The sequence below is a fragment of the Hyla sarda genome, chromosome 4, assembly GCF_029499605.1.
Source record: "Hyla sarda isolate aHylSar1 chromosome 4, aHylSar1.hap1, whole genome shotgun sequence".
Classification (NCBI taxonomy): domain Eukaryota; kingdom Metazoa; phylum Chordata; class Amphibia; order Anura; family Hylidae; genus Hyla; species Hyla sarda.
This window is the reverse complement of record NC_079192.1, coordinates 63,518,014-63,535,058: the sequence shown is the minus strand read 5'-3', so window position 1 is coordinate 63,535,058 and position 17,045 is coordinate 63,518,014. Positions and strand designations below refer to the sequence as shown.

Here is a 17,045-nt window from a genome sequence, read left to right as displayed (position 1 = left end):
GGTGTGAATGTGTCTTCTCCAGACTGCAGGTATCATGGCCCACTCCTCATAAGATTCTGCTCCAGCTGTCTCAGGTGTGAAGGTGTCTTCTCCAGACTGCAGGTATCTTGGCCCGTTCCTCATAAGATTCTGCTCCAGCTGTCTCAGGTGTGAAGGTGTCTTCTCCAGACTGCAGGTATCTTGGCCCCACTCCCCATAAGATCCTGCTCCAGCTGTCTCAGGTGTGAAGGTGTCTTCTCCAGACTGCAGGTATCTTGGCCCCACTCCCCATAAGATCCTGCTCCAGCTGTCTCAGGTGTGAAGGTGTCTTCTCCAGACTGCAGGTATCTTGGCCCACTCCCCATAAGATCCTGCTCCAGCTGTCTCAGATGTGATGGTATCTTCTCTAGACTGCAGGTATCTTGGCCCACTTCTCATAAGATCCTGCTCCATATGTCTCAGGTGTGATGGTGTCTTCTCTAGACTGCAGGTATCTTAGCCCACTTCTCATAAGATCCTGCTCCAGCTGTCTCAGGTGTGATGGTGTCTTCTCCAGACTGCAGGTATCTTGGCCCACTCCCCATAAGATCCTGCTACAGCTGTCTCAGGTGTGAAGGTGTTTTCTCTACAGGTTTCAGCTCCTTCCACAGTTATTTTATAGGATTCAGATCCGGGCTCATAGAGGCCACTTCGTAATAGTCCAATGTTTTGCTCTTCACCATACGTTGCCGTTTTTATCCTGTTGGAGGAACCATGACCTGCAACAGACCAAGCTTTCTGACACTGTGCAGCACATTTCACTACCAGATGCCTTGATCGTTGTAATATTTCCTTGTACCTGTACAGATTCCAGACACCCTGTGCCAGATCCAGCAAATCAGCCTCAAAATATAACCAAGCCAAGCCTCCTCCATGCTTCACAGTAGGTACAGGGTTCTTTTCTTTGTATGCTTCATTTTTGTCTGAACATGAAGCCAATGTGACTTGGCAGAAGCTCCAGTTTCGTCTCATCTGTCCAAAGGTCATTCTTTCATAAGGTTTGTGGCTTGTCAATATGCATTTTGGCAATTTTTTTTTTTTTTTTTTTTTTAATGATTTCCATTTCAACAGTGGTGTCCTCAATTGTCTTTCAATAAAGTGTACATGTCGTTAAATAGCTTTTTATATCATGTGTATATTTTTGTCCCTACAGTTATTGTCTGTGTGTCTCTGTGAGAAGACCAAATACAGTAAGTGTGGGTGGACAGGCGGGGCTCTACATTCTACAAAAAGTTTTTGTTAGAGACAGGTACACTGAACTGGTCACATCAAGCTGCTTGGAGATTGTATTATAGCCTTTACCTCTAATATGCTTGTCTAGAATTTTCTCTCTTATCTCTATTGTCCATGTTCAATGTTGTGCACACCATGATACCAAACAGCAGTGACTACTTTTCACCCTATAAATAGGCGATAGTCCACGTCTGTATATACCCCCTTTATTTTTAAATAGCATTTTTGTAAATAAGATACTAGAGATGAGAATGAAAGACATGGCAACTCACCAGGTATGACAACTGTGAAGCGATTGTTGATTTGTGATGTAAGGCAAATCACATATCCATACAGATGCTCTTTCACAGGGATAGGGGAGAGCCAAACAGGTGCAGGAACAAGGCAAACGCCATCACCATCGCGTCACAGTTGTCAGACCTGGTGGAGTTGCCGTGTCTTTCATTCTCATCTCTAGTATCTCATTTGCCTTTCCCTTAGACACTGAGCACCATGCTGACCTGTGTCCATGACCGCTATTCACACATGTGGCTATTCAAGTGAATTTCATTACATTGCACATCGACTTGCAGTGCCTGGTTACCCTCTTCTATACAGGACTTTATTTTTGTAAATAAATGTGTGTGTCTTCTATTCCAATCACCATGCCAGGACCAAAGCACTTTGTATTGGTCCCCGTCTTGATGCTTATTCTATGACCTTTGGGTCAATTCTCCACTTCCTTGTTGGCCATCAATGCAGTATCTGAAAAAGGGAGTGCTGCATTGCATAGGATCTTGCTGCAATAGGGTATGGGACGAACCATGGCTAGATCCCCTCTCTAAGGATAGGTTTCAAAGACTGTTTTTCGGCCAGAAAAAAACGTCACAGCGTTTTCCTGCATTTTGGTGTTTTTTTTTCATGACTTTTTTAGCTTTGTGCGGAAACTGCATTTTTTGGCCCCTTTGGCAATTTCCCTGCGGGCGTTTTTTTTTTAAGAATTTCGTTGGGTACCACCAAAAAAAAAAAAAAAAAAAAAAATGATTCTGTTTGGGTGGAAAAAGCAGGTAACAATTTTTTAGAAATACATTTTTATTCATTTTCTAACAGGGACCATTTTATGTGAGCTGACAGGGACATAAAAATGTAGCTGATAATATTAAAAATTGATGGGGCCATGTAATTCTAAAAATATAAATCTATAATTTTTTAATTAATTTATGAAACTTTATTTATAATGTATTTTAATTATGTGTTTTATAAAGGGTATGTGATTTTTACTTGTTTTAAACTTTATTCTCTTTATTTTATACATTTAGGTACTACTACTACTCCCAGCATGGAACATACTGTTCCATGTTGGGAGCTGTAGTACCTGTACTAATAGACAGATCGCCCCGGGTGTCACAACATGCAGCGATTTTGAAAAACTGCCAAAAGGAGCAGGAAAACGCCAAAAAAGGAGTGATACAGTGACAAAAGGATAAAAAAAAAAAAAAAAAAAAAAACGCCAAGTGGCTATAGCATTTTGCAGTTCCAATTTGACTTGCAGCAAAAATCTGGTCACGGCATTTTTTTTCACAATTAAAAAAAAACATGCAGCAGAATGGGCGTTTATTGGCATTTTTGCAAAATAAAAATAAAATAAAAAATAAAAACACCACACAGTGGAAACTTAGCCTAAGAGCCCCTTAGGAGTCTCATTGTCTGCCCTAATGGAATGGGTATAATTGATCAATATGCCAACAATGACTTAACAGTATTCGCATAAAAACATCCTATACAAAAAAAATCCTAAGAAAATACATTTATGCAAAAATATTCATATAATAAATAAATAAAAATACCAATAACAAATAATTTCATAGACAAACCAAAAATATTGCACATTTGGGTGTGGGTGGGTTTGGGTGACAGATGTTGATTTGATGATTTCATAGTATCAACATTCATACAATGTTCTTTATCCATTATACACTTTAGTACAAGTTATATTGCAGTTCTTCAAGTAAGTTCTCAAGATATTCAACAGAAGTGTGCGCTTTTCTTTAAATGGGGCAAATATTCAGCCATCTCAGCCCTGTAGCTTTATACACTCGCCATGGTATTGTGCCATGTTGATGCCAATCCCAGCACCAAGGTCTTATGCCACAAACAACCCCCTATCTAATGCCTTTGTAAGGATAGTGCAAACTGTAAAGTCCAGACACAAGATAAGTTTCCCCTCTATGTCCGGAATGGGTACAGCTCTCTGGTCAGGTTTGTAATGTAGCATGGCATCTCTTTGCAACCCCCATGCTTTCCCTTGCTTTCAAAATTGTATGCCACCCAATAAGCAAGACGGGTAAGTAGTTGAGTCAGTTCAAGATCCTTTTCACTCCCACTTAGCAGGTCACATAATGTCTTTAGGAAGAAAGAACCAGAGGGATTATTGAAGGCTGCGTAACCTGAGAAATAAAAGGGAAAACGAAGATTAATAAGCCAATTCTTCTTTACTGCTACCTACCATAAGCCTATTAAAAGTCATAAAATTCCTACCCAACAAAAAGAGGCCTATGTCTGGATATCAATCCTTCTGCTCAGTATACCAAAACTAGGTCACTGTGGCAAATCAGATATAGGGATATGTTGGCACTTCCGTGGAATCTGCGGTGGTGCATGAGGTAGGGTAAAGCCACAGGTAGAAGAAAGATGATACCCAGCACTCACCAGTAATGCACAGTGAAGATTTAATATGCCATAGTGTAGTACAAGGAAGCGTTTCAGCGTGGGAGCCTATGGCAGACAGCTGAGAAAGGTTCCCATGCCGAAACGAGTCCTTGTACTACAATATGGCATAATAAATCTTCACTGTGCATTACTGGTGAGTGCTGGGTATCATCTTTCTTCTAACTGTGGCAAATCAATTCCTGGTTTTTACAACATTGTATATAACTTATGGGAGTCTCTGAATTCTCTAGTGGCTTAAATTAAAATTTTAGATACCAGTGATGTGTAACCTCTGCGATCTGAATGAACGAACTATTCATATGAAACACTTTTGTCTTTACATAGTTGAATGTGCTGACAACAAAATCACAAAAAATTATCAATGGGAAATCAAATTTATCAACCCATGGAGGTCTGGATATGGAGTCACCCTCAAAATCAAAGTGGAAAACCACACTACAGGCTCATCCAACTTTATGTAATGTCCTTAAAACAAGTCAAAATGAGGCTCAGTAGTGTGTGTGTGTGTGTGTGTGGCCTCCACGTGCCCGTATGACCTCCCTACAATGCCTGGGCATGCTCCTGATGAGGTGGCAGATGGTCTCTCGAAGGATGTCCTCCCAGACCTGGACTAAAGCATCCACCAACTCCTGGACAGTCTGTGGTGCAACGTGGGGTTAGTGGATGGACGAGACATGATATCCCAGATGTGCGCAATCGGATTCAGGTGTAGGCAATGGGCGGGCCAGTCCATAGCATCAATGCCTTCCTCTTGCAGGAACTGCTGACACATTCCAGCCACATGAGGTCTAGCATTGTCTTGCATTAGGAGGAACCCAGGGCCAAACACAACAGCATATGGTCACAAGGGGTCTGAGGATCTCATCTCGGTACCTAAATGGCAGTCAGGCTACCTGTGGCAAGCACCCATTACTGACCCATCACTAAACCGGTCATGCTGGAGGATGTTGCAGGCAGCAGAACGTTCTCCACGGCGTCTTCAGACCCTGTCACGTCTGTCCCATGTGCTCAGTGTGAACCTGCTTTAATTTGTGAAGAGCACGGCGCCAGTGTCGAATTTGCCAATCTTTGTGTTCTCTGGCAAATGCCAAATGTCCTGCATGGTGTTGGGCTGTAAGCACAACCCCCACCTGTGGACGTTGGGCCCTCATACCACCCTCATGGAGTCTGTTTCTGACCGTTTGAGTGGACACATGCACATTTGTGGCCTGCTGGAGGTCATTTTGCAGGTCTCTTGCAGTGCTCCTCCTTGCACAAAGGCAGAGGTAGTGGTCCTACTGCTGGGTTGTTGCCCTCCTACAGCCTCCTCCACGTCTCCTGATGTACTTGCCTGTCTCCTGGTAGCGCCTCCATGCTCTTGACACTACGCTGACAGACACAGCAAACCTTTTTGCCACAGCTCGCATTGATGTGCCATCCTGGATGAGCTGCACTACCTAAGCCACTTGTGTGGGTTGTAGACTCAGTCTTATGCTACCACTAGAGTGAAAGCACCGCCAGCATTCAAAAGTGACCAAAACATCAGCGAGGAAACATAGGAACTGAGAAGTGGTCTGTGGTCACCACTTGCAGAACCACTCCTTTATTGGGAGATGTCTTGCTAATTGCCTATAATTTCCACCTGTAGTCTGTTCCATTTGCACAACAGCATGTGAAATTGATTGTCAATCAGTGTTGCTTCCTGAGTGGACAGTGTGATTTCGCAGAAGTGTGATTGACTTGTGTACATTGTTGTTTAAGTGTTTAGGTGTGTTCCCTTTATTTTTTATAACAGACAAACTCAGCACTGCTCCCTGCCTGTCAATCCTGACTCTGCCTTACTGCATTCCCTCATTCATTTTACTATCTGAGCTCCGATCTTTCTTCTCTCTGCACATGGAGTTGAAAACAGAGAGGATAAGATTCAGAGCTGCCAGCTGAGCTTGTCTGTGTCCCGGCTGCAGTCAGAGATTTAGGACTCCAGCATGAGTCTGAAATATATAAAAAGGGCTTACAGCCAGGACTGGTAGGGAGACCCCTAGTGGTCATTTTTTTCAAAGTGGAAAATTAAATAGAAAGAACCATATTTTATAATAACATGCAATTGGAAAGTTATTCTGCATACATTAGTCTATAATATATCAAAAGTTTTTTTTGATGAAAAGGTACTAGAGATGAGCAAAGTTACAGAAATTCGATTTGTCACGAACCTCGAGGCCTCGGCGGTTGCTGACTTTTCCAGCCCACCGGAGCACCTGAAAGCTGAATTAATGTATGCAGGCTAAAGTCAGCAACCGCCGAGCTGAGAAGTTCGTGACAAATCGAATTACTGTAACTTCACTCATCTCTAAAAGATACCCTTTAAAAAAGGACATTACATAAAGTTGGATCAGCCTGTAGTGTGGTTTTCCACTGTGATTTTGAGTGCGACTCCATATCCAGACCTCCATGGGTTGATAAATTTGATTTCCATTGATAATTTTTGTGTGATTTTGTTGTCAGCACATTCTACTATATAAAGACGAAAGTATTTCCTACGATTAGTTCATTCATTTAGATCTAGGATGTGTTATCTTAGGGTTCCCTTTATTTTATTGAGCTGTGTATATGTTCTGCTCTATATTTTCCGTACCTTCACTGCTTGCAAACATGACCACGGTATCTTTCGGGAGGAAGCCAATGTGAGAGAAGGCACTTATGTCCACTGGAGCACCGTCAGTCTCAAGACTAGTGCCTTCATCTAGTTTGTTCCCTCGGCATGCCTGCAACCATAAAAACACGTTATAGTTATTCTGTTCATACATAAGAGACATATGGTAAAGTCCCACCATTATCACCCAAGTCCCTTCACCATTAGGTGCTCACCTGTATAAAGAATAGCTTGGGTATTCCTGACAGTGCTGGGCTGTTGTGTGGAGAGAACAAGTTGTAGAGATCTCTCAGCAGAACAGGTTCACCATAGAAGTCATATATGATTCCTTCTTCACCATGGCTGGAGATGATGCTGATAAAACAATCACCTTGTGGCTTCCTACTCTCTGCAGAAGATATCAGAATTAGTGGTGCAGAAGTAATAGCCAACAGTTCCTATCATGGTGTGCCCAGAATTTACAGGGGCTCTCTCTCTCATTATCTCTCTCAAAAAAAAGTTAATCCTTTCAGTACTTATCTGCTGAAGTTGAGTTGTTCTTTTCTGTCTAAGTGCTCTCTGATGACACCTGTCTCAGGAACTGTCCAGAGTAGAAGCAAATCCCCATAGCAAACCTCTTCTACTCTGTGCAGTTCCCGAGACAAGCGGAGATGTCAGCAGAGAGCACTGTTGTCAGACAGAAAACAACAACTCAACTTCAGCAGCTGATAATTATTGAAAAGATTAAGATTTTTTAATAGAAGTAATTTACAAATCTGTTTAACTTTCTGGAGCCAGTTGATTATATAAGTTTTCCTGGAATACCCCTTTAAGTGCTTTACTTATGTGCAAAATGGATCAACCCATGTTTTTGTGATTTCATGGTCCCCTCAGTCTCAGCATTCCTCCAGTCTGTATGGCCTTGTTCACATTGCCGTTGGTCCCCGTAATTCAGAGTTCTGTCGGCTATTCAGTCAGAACGGCGAGAGTTTAAATCAGAGGAAAAAAAAATGCATGCACTATTTTTTTCCTCTGCTAAACTACCGGATCCCTGGCGGACCCAATTCAAGTGAATGGGGTCCGTCACGACCCAGCAGTTTCCATTGTGTTCCAAACATTACAGGGTCCGTTCTGCTCAAGAAAAAAATTAAAAAGCTAAATGGACCCTGAATGGGACAGAAGACCACGTCAATGTGAACCTAGCCTAAGACTGTTGTCTCAAGCCATTCCCTGCATCCTCAAGACAACAGCTGATCACAAGAGCTTGGATCGTCTTCCCCCGACAGGTAGCCCGCTGATCACATGTGCGGTCCAGCTGGACATCGACGCTTAGTGCATCCCCCACTGTCTGCATACTGCTGAGATCACATGACAGCAGGGGACATGGCAGCATGTAGGAGAGCGCGAACTCTGACCCTTGACCTAGGATGTTAACTAGACTACCACCTTCAGCGCTCCATTACAAGACCTTGTCCCGTGTGTCTCAAGGAAATAGGCAGCCTAACTTTATTGTTTGCTGTGGGCATTATTATTATTTTACATTGCTTTGTTATAACAGCACAGAATGTTCTCTCATGGTCTCCAGTACCTTCTTGATAGATTTTTCTGATATCACTGCTGCTGACATCTGTGTGGAGGGACACTTCAAATCCAAGCTTGGATAGTACTTTATGAAGGCGCTTTGTGTCATACTTGACCCCTTTCCGGGCTTCTAGTGATTCACCATTTCCCCCTTGTCGTTTGTGAAACTCTGTAATGGCGATGATAACCGCACGGGACTTGACCACCCTCGACATGATAAGTTTCTAAAAGAAATGTAAATAAAATAAGTCTGTATTAGTAAAGGAGCAATAAACCATTACACCCGTGATAGCGGACAACAGATAATACTGATAAAGTTTAGGAGTCATTTCTAGTTAATTGGGGGGGGAGATTTATCAAAACCTTTATAGAGGAAGAGTAGTGCAGGTGCCCATAGCAACCAATCGGATCCCTTCTTTCATTTTTAGAAGCCCTTTTAAAAATGAAAAAGTGATCTGATTGGTTGCTATGGGCAACTGGTCAATTTGTCCCCTGGACAGGTTTTAATTCCCAAGTTGGGGCCCATTTTGAACAATTTCTTTATGTCTGAAATTTCCAGAGTATTATGAAGGATAGTTGTCTCATGGAAAACCTTTCTATTCCAATGTATCCTGGTACTTCTGTACCTACAGCTTAGGCCATGTTCACATTTTATGGGTTGGATGTATGGGTTACACCTGGGCCCTGTTATCGGAATGGGCCTAACATGTCTTTGTCAGATACCAGTATTCTTAATGCACATAGTAGAGTGGCCCAGATACAGATTTTGCTTTGGGGCCCCAAGATCTACAAATTACATCTCTGGCCACAGGGTACCCACATATGTCTGACCCATAAGGTACCCCTGTCCCTATTTTAATCATGTATGGTCACCTTTTTAATTGACATGATCGAGAGTTATGGGAAACTAGAGAATTTCCACTACAGAAATATAGTGTATTAAACATTTATCATTGTTTTGATGGTCGGTCCCATTTCTCTTTAATATTTGATCAGCTATAACAAGAACATTGTTAGTCAAGCCGCCGAGTAAGACTCATGTAAAATGTAGGCCCGGAAAACAACCCACAGGGGCGTCTGCCTGTCACTGAACATCACAACCCTGAGAATGATCAAGAGAAATGAGGTTCTCTGTAAATGACACTTTCAGGTCTTAGCCTCTAATGGAAATGGATATAAAACTGAATTTTCATTCAACCAAATATAATTTGTCACCAAAATATTTCCCTGACATGTGACAAGGAATGACAGATGCAATTGAAATACTCTGTGGAGCCCCAGGCTTGTTTTGTCCTGCAGAGTAAATACAACATAATACAAAGACTTTTTCCTTGTAATACATACACGTGATAAGCATGCTGACAGGTAGAATGTAAAAAACTCCCCAAGGAAAAAAAAAAAATAATATTGATACAAATTGTTGAATTGTCATCTTTTAAAATGGGAACTGACCATAAACCCTATACACTGGGTTATAGTGAAGGTGATTCGGATTACAATGAGGCATCACTTACCCTGATCAGATTCTAGAGATACCAGTTATTAGTCAACATTGCACAACGGTGGCGGGACCCAGCATGGAGGCAGGGATGCTGGGTACAGTGTTTCCCCCGAAAATAGGACCGGGTCTTATATTACTTTTAGCCACAAAAAACACACTAGGGCCTATTTTCAGGGTAGGGCTTACTTATTTACAGTACGGTATGCACATTAAACAACATGGCCGGTTCCACGGTATTTACACCCCCCCCCCCCCCATTATTATCATGTGATGGGCGCAGCTCTGAAGCCCAACGTCCTTCCCCCCCGCCGGTTTATCAGCCCAGCACCCCACATCGGGTAATAATAGTTTGTCACCCGCAAGTCCCCCCCAAATAATGATCAGCCGCTGCGCTGTATCTATTCCTGTGCCCGGGCTGCAAGTAGGGTATTACAAAACAAACTTTAACTTGCCATACCTTCGTCCTCCCTTCCCCCGTTGCTAAGGCACCGGCCTCATGGTCCCTCCGCTGTTATCGCTGCTTCCTGGTGTTGGGACGTCACAGAGCCTTCAGCCTATCACCGGCCGCAGCGATGTCCCGCCTCTGCCGAGGATAGGCTGAGCCCACTGTCATGTAAGAAGCCGGCCGGCTTCTTACATCACAGTGGGCTCAGCCTATCCTCGGCAGAGGCGGGACATCGCTGCGGCCGGTGATAGGCTGAAGGCTCTGTGACGTCCTAACACCAGGACCGCAGCGAGAACAGCAGAGGACAGTGAGGCCGGTTCCTTAGCAACGGGGGAACGGAGGACGTAGGTAATTTTATGTTTGCTTTTTAATATTTGCAGCCCGGGCATTGTCTAGGTCAGTAGTCTTCAACCTGCGGACCTGCAGCTGTTGCAAAACTACAACTCCCAGCATGCCTGGACAGCCGTTGGCTGTCCGGGCATGCTGGGAGTTGTAGTTTTGCAACATCTGGAGGTCAGCAGGTTGAAGACCACTGGCCTAGGTCTTATTTTCGGGGTAGGGCTTATATTGCAGCCCACCCTGATAATACAGCTAGGGCCTATTTTCGGGGTAGGGTGTATTTTCGGGGAAACTACCACCTCCATAGCACAAAGCTGACGATAAACATTAACAATGAATCTGGGTAAGCTACACATCATTGTGCACTGTGTCCAGCATTTATCATTGTGTTTACCCTCTTTTTTCCAGTCTATATTTGACGCTATTTTGGCGCAAGTGTCCTTTTTTGTGCCTTTTGGTTTACACATTTCTGTTGATTTTGAGTTACAGTTCACCGATTTTGACAATACGCATGATATGGACAGGTTTTATGAACTGTGCCTTTTTAGTAAAAAGGTGTAAAAAAAAAAGGCGCAAAACCACCAAAAACTTACACCAGCCCAGACTTAGCTTAGCTTTTTGGCGTATGTGAAGAGGGAAATTTCAGACGATGCGACCTGCACAAAATGTATCAAATGCTCTGCGACCATTTAATAAATGTGGTTCTCCTACACATTACCAGCACACAAAAGGTGTAGAAAAATGCTTCACATAGGCTGTTTCCACTACCACTGCAGTTTTTGAGCCAAAGTCAGAAGTGGATCCATAAGGGAGGAGAAGTGCAAGTCCTTTCCTTTATATGTCCTATTTCATTTGAATACACTTCTGATTTTGGCTCAAAAACTGCAGTGGTAGTATACCAAAAACTGCCAGAAAAAAAAACCAAGTGGAAACTTAGTCTTACACTTTTTTCTTTTTGGACATTTTTATGCAAGTTTTTGTTGTATAAAGCATTTGTGTTTTTCAAGTTTAAATGCCATTTTTTGTGCAATTTTTTGCAATTTGCTTTTTTGCGTTCATCTACAAACAAAAACACTAGAGATGAGCGAACTTACAGTAAATTCGATTCGTCACGAACTTCTCGGCTCGGCAGTTGATTACTTATCCTGCATAAATTAGTTCAGCCTTCAGGTGCTCCGGTGGGCTGGAAAAGGTGGATACATTCCTAGGAAAGAGTCTCCTAGGACTGTATCCACCTTTTCCAGCCCACGGGAGCACCTGAAAGCTGAACTAATTTATGCAGGATAAGTCATCAACTGCTGAGCCGAGAAGTTCGTGACGATTCGAATTTACTGTAAGTTCGCTCATCTCTAAAAACACACATCAAAAATGTAATCAGGAAACACGTAATGTGGCTGTATTACATCCCAATTAAGTCAGTCACTTACTTTTATGGCTATATAATTATTGCCAAATAAAATAAAATACATTGGACTGTGGGAAGAAGATTGCAGACACAATGGGCGTGTGTGTGTTGTACTTATTTGTTCCTGCCTGATCCTGGGAGAGGCGACTGTGCCCTATAGATACATATAGATGGAACAGTACAGTACAGTAAATAAAACTGATGCCACCTAACCTCAAAACAAATCTATGGCTGAAAGGTATTACTATTAAAGCAGAGATCTGCTCTGTAAACACTAAGGGGGAGATTTATCAAATCCTGTCCAGAATGAAAGTTTATGAGTTGCCCATAGCAACCAATCAGATCGCTTCTTTCATTTTTAACAAGGCCTCTGCAAAATGAAAGAAGCGATCTGATTGGTTGCTATGGGCAACATTTCCTCTGGACACGTTTTGATAAATCCCCCCCTAAGGAGCTTGGTTTTACTTTTCACAGGCCAGTCTATGTTGTATATTAAAACAACAACAGAAAACGTGGTCTCAAATGGCTGGAGGTGCTCAACCCCAAATGCAGTTGTGCATTTATACTGGGGGAGCAGATCCTGCCCTTGTAGTCCGTTGCTAGGGGCGATCCCCAGCATAAAAATGCATACAATGGAGGATGCCTGCAGCGGACTACAAGTACCACAATAGAATCCTACACCAGATGAACGGTGTGGATGTGTAACAATTAGAATACAATACAGGAATGTAGGTGCACTACTGTGGTAGATGTAAACAATGACATTGACTATCCCTCAACACTGATGTTAAAATTGAGACATTCGCCAGTGTATCCTTATATGAAGGACACACCAGAGCCTGCACATCAACGCCAAGGCTTCTCAAATGTTGTATATTAATATCACTGGGTCATTGCTCACACTGGACTAACTAGGTACCCAGAGACGTTAAGGGGTACTCGGGAGAATTTTTTTTTTTTTCTTTAAATCAATTGGTGCCAGAAAGTTATATAGATTTGTGTTATATAGATTATGTTCACACTATGGAATATCCGCAGGGAAAATCTCTGTGCTGGCATTCTGGAGACTGTGGGCGCCATCACAATATGCTGGTAATAGGACCACACAGGAATGTGCTGTCTCATAGGTTTCTATGCATTTCGTGCTGAGTCACCAGAAAGAATGAACAGGTTAATTCTTTCTGCGGACAAAGAATACAGAATTTCCGTGCCAAAAACATCTGCCACTGAAATTCCGCCATGTGCACAGTGCAGCAGAATCCCACTGAATTAAATTAGACTCTGCTGTAGCAGAATTCCACATGGAAATTTGGAGGTGTGAACATAGCCTTAGCCTTCCAGTACTTATTAGCTGCTGTATGCTCAAAAGGAAGTTGTGTAGTTCTTTCCAGTCTGATCACAGTGCTCTCTGATGACAACTCTGTCCATGTCCTGCCCAGAGACTGTGGCACGTGACCGTGGCATTCATGTGACATCCATTCCAAAAGGGAGGCTGGGGTGCAGGCCGGAGCCTGAACAGGGGATCAGTGCAGAATTGGAGAGAAGAGAACTGATGCTTTATTGTTTAAATGCCGTGTACAGGATCTGCTGCATATTTTCTGCAAAATCAGATGCAATAAATATGCAGATACTGTACATGTGAACAGACCCTTAAGGCAAGTTCACAAGTCGGAGTGTCTGCATGGAGAATCTCTGTACAGACATTCCCCAAACTGCAGGCACCGGCATAAACATTCTGGAGCTAAAACAGTCTTTGTGCGGACATGGAAAATGGAATTTCCATGCCGGAAACTTCTAACATGAAAATTTGCCGTTTGCACAGAGCAGCAGAATCCCATTGAGTTCAACAGGACTCTGCTGTAGCAGAATTTCCGTGCAGACATTCCAAGTGAAATTCTGCACAGAAATCCCAATGGTGAACCTAGTCTTAAAGTGCAACTCCGATCATGCTCCAGCAGAAACATATCTGTTTAAATCTCCATCAACAAAGACAACAGTGATCAGGATGGGGATTTGCATAGGCTTGCATGGGACTTTAGATAAATCTGTCTCCTGATCGCTTTAGTCTCAGTCTGCAAAGTTCCCGGGAGATTTAAACAGTTATTCTGCTGCTGAAGAGTCATCAGAGTTTTGTTTTAAAGGGGTATTCCAGGCAAAACACATATCATATATATATATATATATATACACACACACATATATACACACACATATATATACACACATATATCTCTATCTATCAACTGGCTCCGGAAAGTTAAACAGATTTGTAAATTACTTCTATTAAAAAATCTTAATCCTTCCAATATTTATTAGCTTCTGAAGTTTTCTGTCTAACTGCTCAATGATGATGTCACGTCCCGGGAGCTGTGCATGATGGGAGAATATCCCCATAGGAACTGCATAGCTCCCGGGACGTGAGTCATCAGAGAGCAGTTAGACAGAAAACAACAACTCAACTTCAGAAGCTAATAACTATTGGAAGGATTAAGATTTTTTAATAGAAGTAATCTACAAATCTGTTTAACTTTCCGGAGCCAGTTGATATATAAAAAAAAAAAAAGTTTTGGCCAGGAATACCCCTTTAACTTCCCACATCCAGTCCAATGCCGATGCATAATACTGACCAAATCTGCAATGTATGAATAAGGTCTAAGTCTTGGTGGCTAGACAGCAGCCAACACAATGCATCTGAATGGGGCTTACCAAAACTATTTTGGGTGGATTTAGGGTGTATTCACACAGTGTGGTTGTGCATGCATTACATGCTGTAATTGGACATGAGGCGTTTTTATAGGTGAAATACATTTTTTAGGTTTAACCTGTAAAACCGTGCGGCCAGTTAATGCATCACAACACTTTCGATTGGGATAAAAATCATATAATTTTATTTTATTTTTTTAAATCAGAAGCAGTTTTGTGGTGCGAATACACACTTGACATGTTGCAGATTTTCAAATCCGCACTATGTTTTTGTCCCAGCTTTTCCCCACATTTGGTGCATGGCAGATTTCACGCCTCTCCACTGCATAGATCAGCGATTCCCAACCAGGGTGTCACCAGCTGTTGCAAAACTACAACTCCCAGCATGCAACAGTTGGAGGCACTCTGGTTGGGAATCACTGGCATAGGTCAATGTACAGTGATCCCTCAACTTACAATGGCCTCAACATACAATAGTTTCAACATGCAATGGTTTTTTTCTGGACCATTGTAACTTGAAGCCAGACTCAACATACAATGTACAGACAGTCCAGATCTGGAGGAACTGACCAATTAGAATGGGCATTCACTGGTAAATCACCTCTATTACTGAGGTGCAAGCACTGACTGGCTGTCTGGTAGCGCCCCCTACAGTACAGGGAGGAACTACAAGTTCTGTACTACTCCTTACCTGTGCCAGGGTTAGCTTAGCTGCTCCTTTGGACACCAAGTACGGGCGGCTCCATTTGGGACACTGTGTGTACTGTATAGGACCCTGAAGAAGCTCCTGTCCTCTACATAAACCATTGTTTCCCCAACTAGGGTGCCTCCAGCTGTTGCAAAACTACAGCTCCCAGCATGCCCGGACAGCCAACGGCTGTCCGGGCATGCTGGGAGTTGTAGTTTTGCAACAGCTGGAGGCACCCTAGTTGGGAAACACTGACAGACCGTGATTTACAGCTCCCAGCAGATCTTTCTTACTTTTATATGTAAGGATTTGCTTTATCTCTATTAGTTATCTACTTATTTCTCTTTAATCCTCACTTTTTTTTTTCCCTATTTTTGAATGACATTTTGGGACTTCAGAACAAATTACCAGGTTTCCATAGAGTTCTGGTCTCAACATACAATGGTCGTCCTGGAACCAATTAATATTGTAACTTGAGGGACCACTGTATCGTAGTACTGCTGTCCTTCTCTTATGGCAGAAGAACCCTTTCACAGAACTTTGAGCGGCTGCACCTTCTGTACCGAACAAAAGTCATGGCGCTACAAGGACAAAAGAGCAAGAAATCTCAATAGACCTTAGATTACTGATAGTAAAAAGCTGTTTGGCTGCTTGACAATTTATTCCTACAACAGGTATAGGGGCGGACGGATGCCAGATACTGACACAAGTTGACAAAATTCTGCACAAAGCATTTATCCTTTGGGTCTTTAACAAAAAAAAACAACTCAAAAAGGTGTGTGTGTGGGGGGGGGGGGGGGGGAAACAATATGACAACTTTTTTTTTTGGGGGGGGGGGGGGTGGAGTCAATAGGGAAATGAAATGCATTTTTGTTTTCACGCTTTGGGAGTTTAAGGGTATATTCCCACACAGCGTATTTGCTGCGTATTTTCTGCTGCATATTTTATTTTCTCTGTTGAAGTCAATGGGTAGGAAAATACGCAGCACCAAATACGCAACAAATACGCAGCAAAATACGCCGTGTGGGAACGTACCCTAAAAAAAAATAAAAAATAAAAATAAAAAAATCGCAGCATGCTTGAGTCCCATGATAAAAGAGTCACATGACTTGAAACGTGAAAAAAATTCTGGGGAAAAAAGGGACTAAGGCAAAGTTTCCACTTTTTTTCTGGCAGTCTTCAGAAAACTACCACTGTAGTTTGAGCCAAAGCCAGAAGTGTATTCATAGAATAGGACATAAAGTAAGGACTTCCACTTCTCTTCCCTTAGGCTAGGTTCAGACTACGGAATTTCCGCCTGCAATTCTGCTTTGAAATTGCAGGCGGAAATTCCGCTTTCTAAAATGTATAGTGTAGTGAATGGGTTTCCGTTCACAAATTCACACTTCGGAACTTGTGAAGCGGAATTTGTGAACGGAAAATCCGCTTGGAAATTTCCGCCTGAAGAATGTCGTTGCTCTTTCTTCCGGCGGAAATCCACACGGAACACATTGCAGTCTATTGGAGCCTGCAGTGTCCGCGCGGTCCTAGTGCCGACTGATTCAGTCAGCGCTGGCCGCACTCGGAATCTCCGGGTGGAAATTTTCTGCCCGGAGATTCCGTAGTCTGAACCTAGCCTTATGGATCCACTTCTGACTTTGGCTCAAAAACTGCTGTGGCAGTATTCAAAAAACTGCACATAAATAATAATAATAATAATAATAATAATAATTGTAGCCAAAAATAAAATAAATCAATAAATAGTAAAAAAAAAAAAAAAAAAAAAAAAAATTTCACAAACCGAAAGGGCAGTTTTTTCCCCAGGAAACACAAAAA

At 42.4% G+C, this 17,045-nt stretch overlaps 1 protein-coding gene across 9 annotated transcripts in view; it reads right to left on the bottom strand.

Moving 5' to 3' along the window:
- Positions 1–2,849: 2,849 nt before the first annotated feature.
- Positions 2,850–17,045, bottom strand: part of LOC130366819 (caspase-7-like) — a 30,592-nt gene continuing 16,396 nt past the window's right edge. For 6 of the 9 annotated variants that reach the window (XM_056569189.1, XM_056569194.1, XM_056569192.1 and 3 more), the window contains 4 exons: positions 8,157–8,373; positions 6,805–6,977; positions 6,572–6,701; positions 2,850–3,677 (listed from right to left, as the gene is read on the bottom strand). In XM_056569189.1, coding sequence (XP_056425164.1) covers positions 3,457–3,677; positions 6,572–6,701; positions 6,805–6,977; positions 8,157–8,364 — 732 coding nt within the window. In that variant the 5' untranslated portion in view covers positions 8,365–8,373 and the 3' untranslated portion in view covers positions 2,850–3,456. Of the gene's footprint in view, positions 3,678–6,571; positions 6,702–6,804; positions 6,978–8,156; positions 8,374–10,107; positions 10,245–11,861; positions 12,005–12,052; positions 12,143–17,045 lie in introns of those variants that run through there. The other 3 variants (XM_056569197.1, XM_056569188.1, XM_056569196.1) reach the window with 3 other exon arrangements.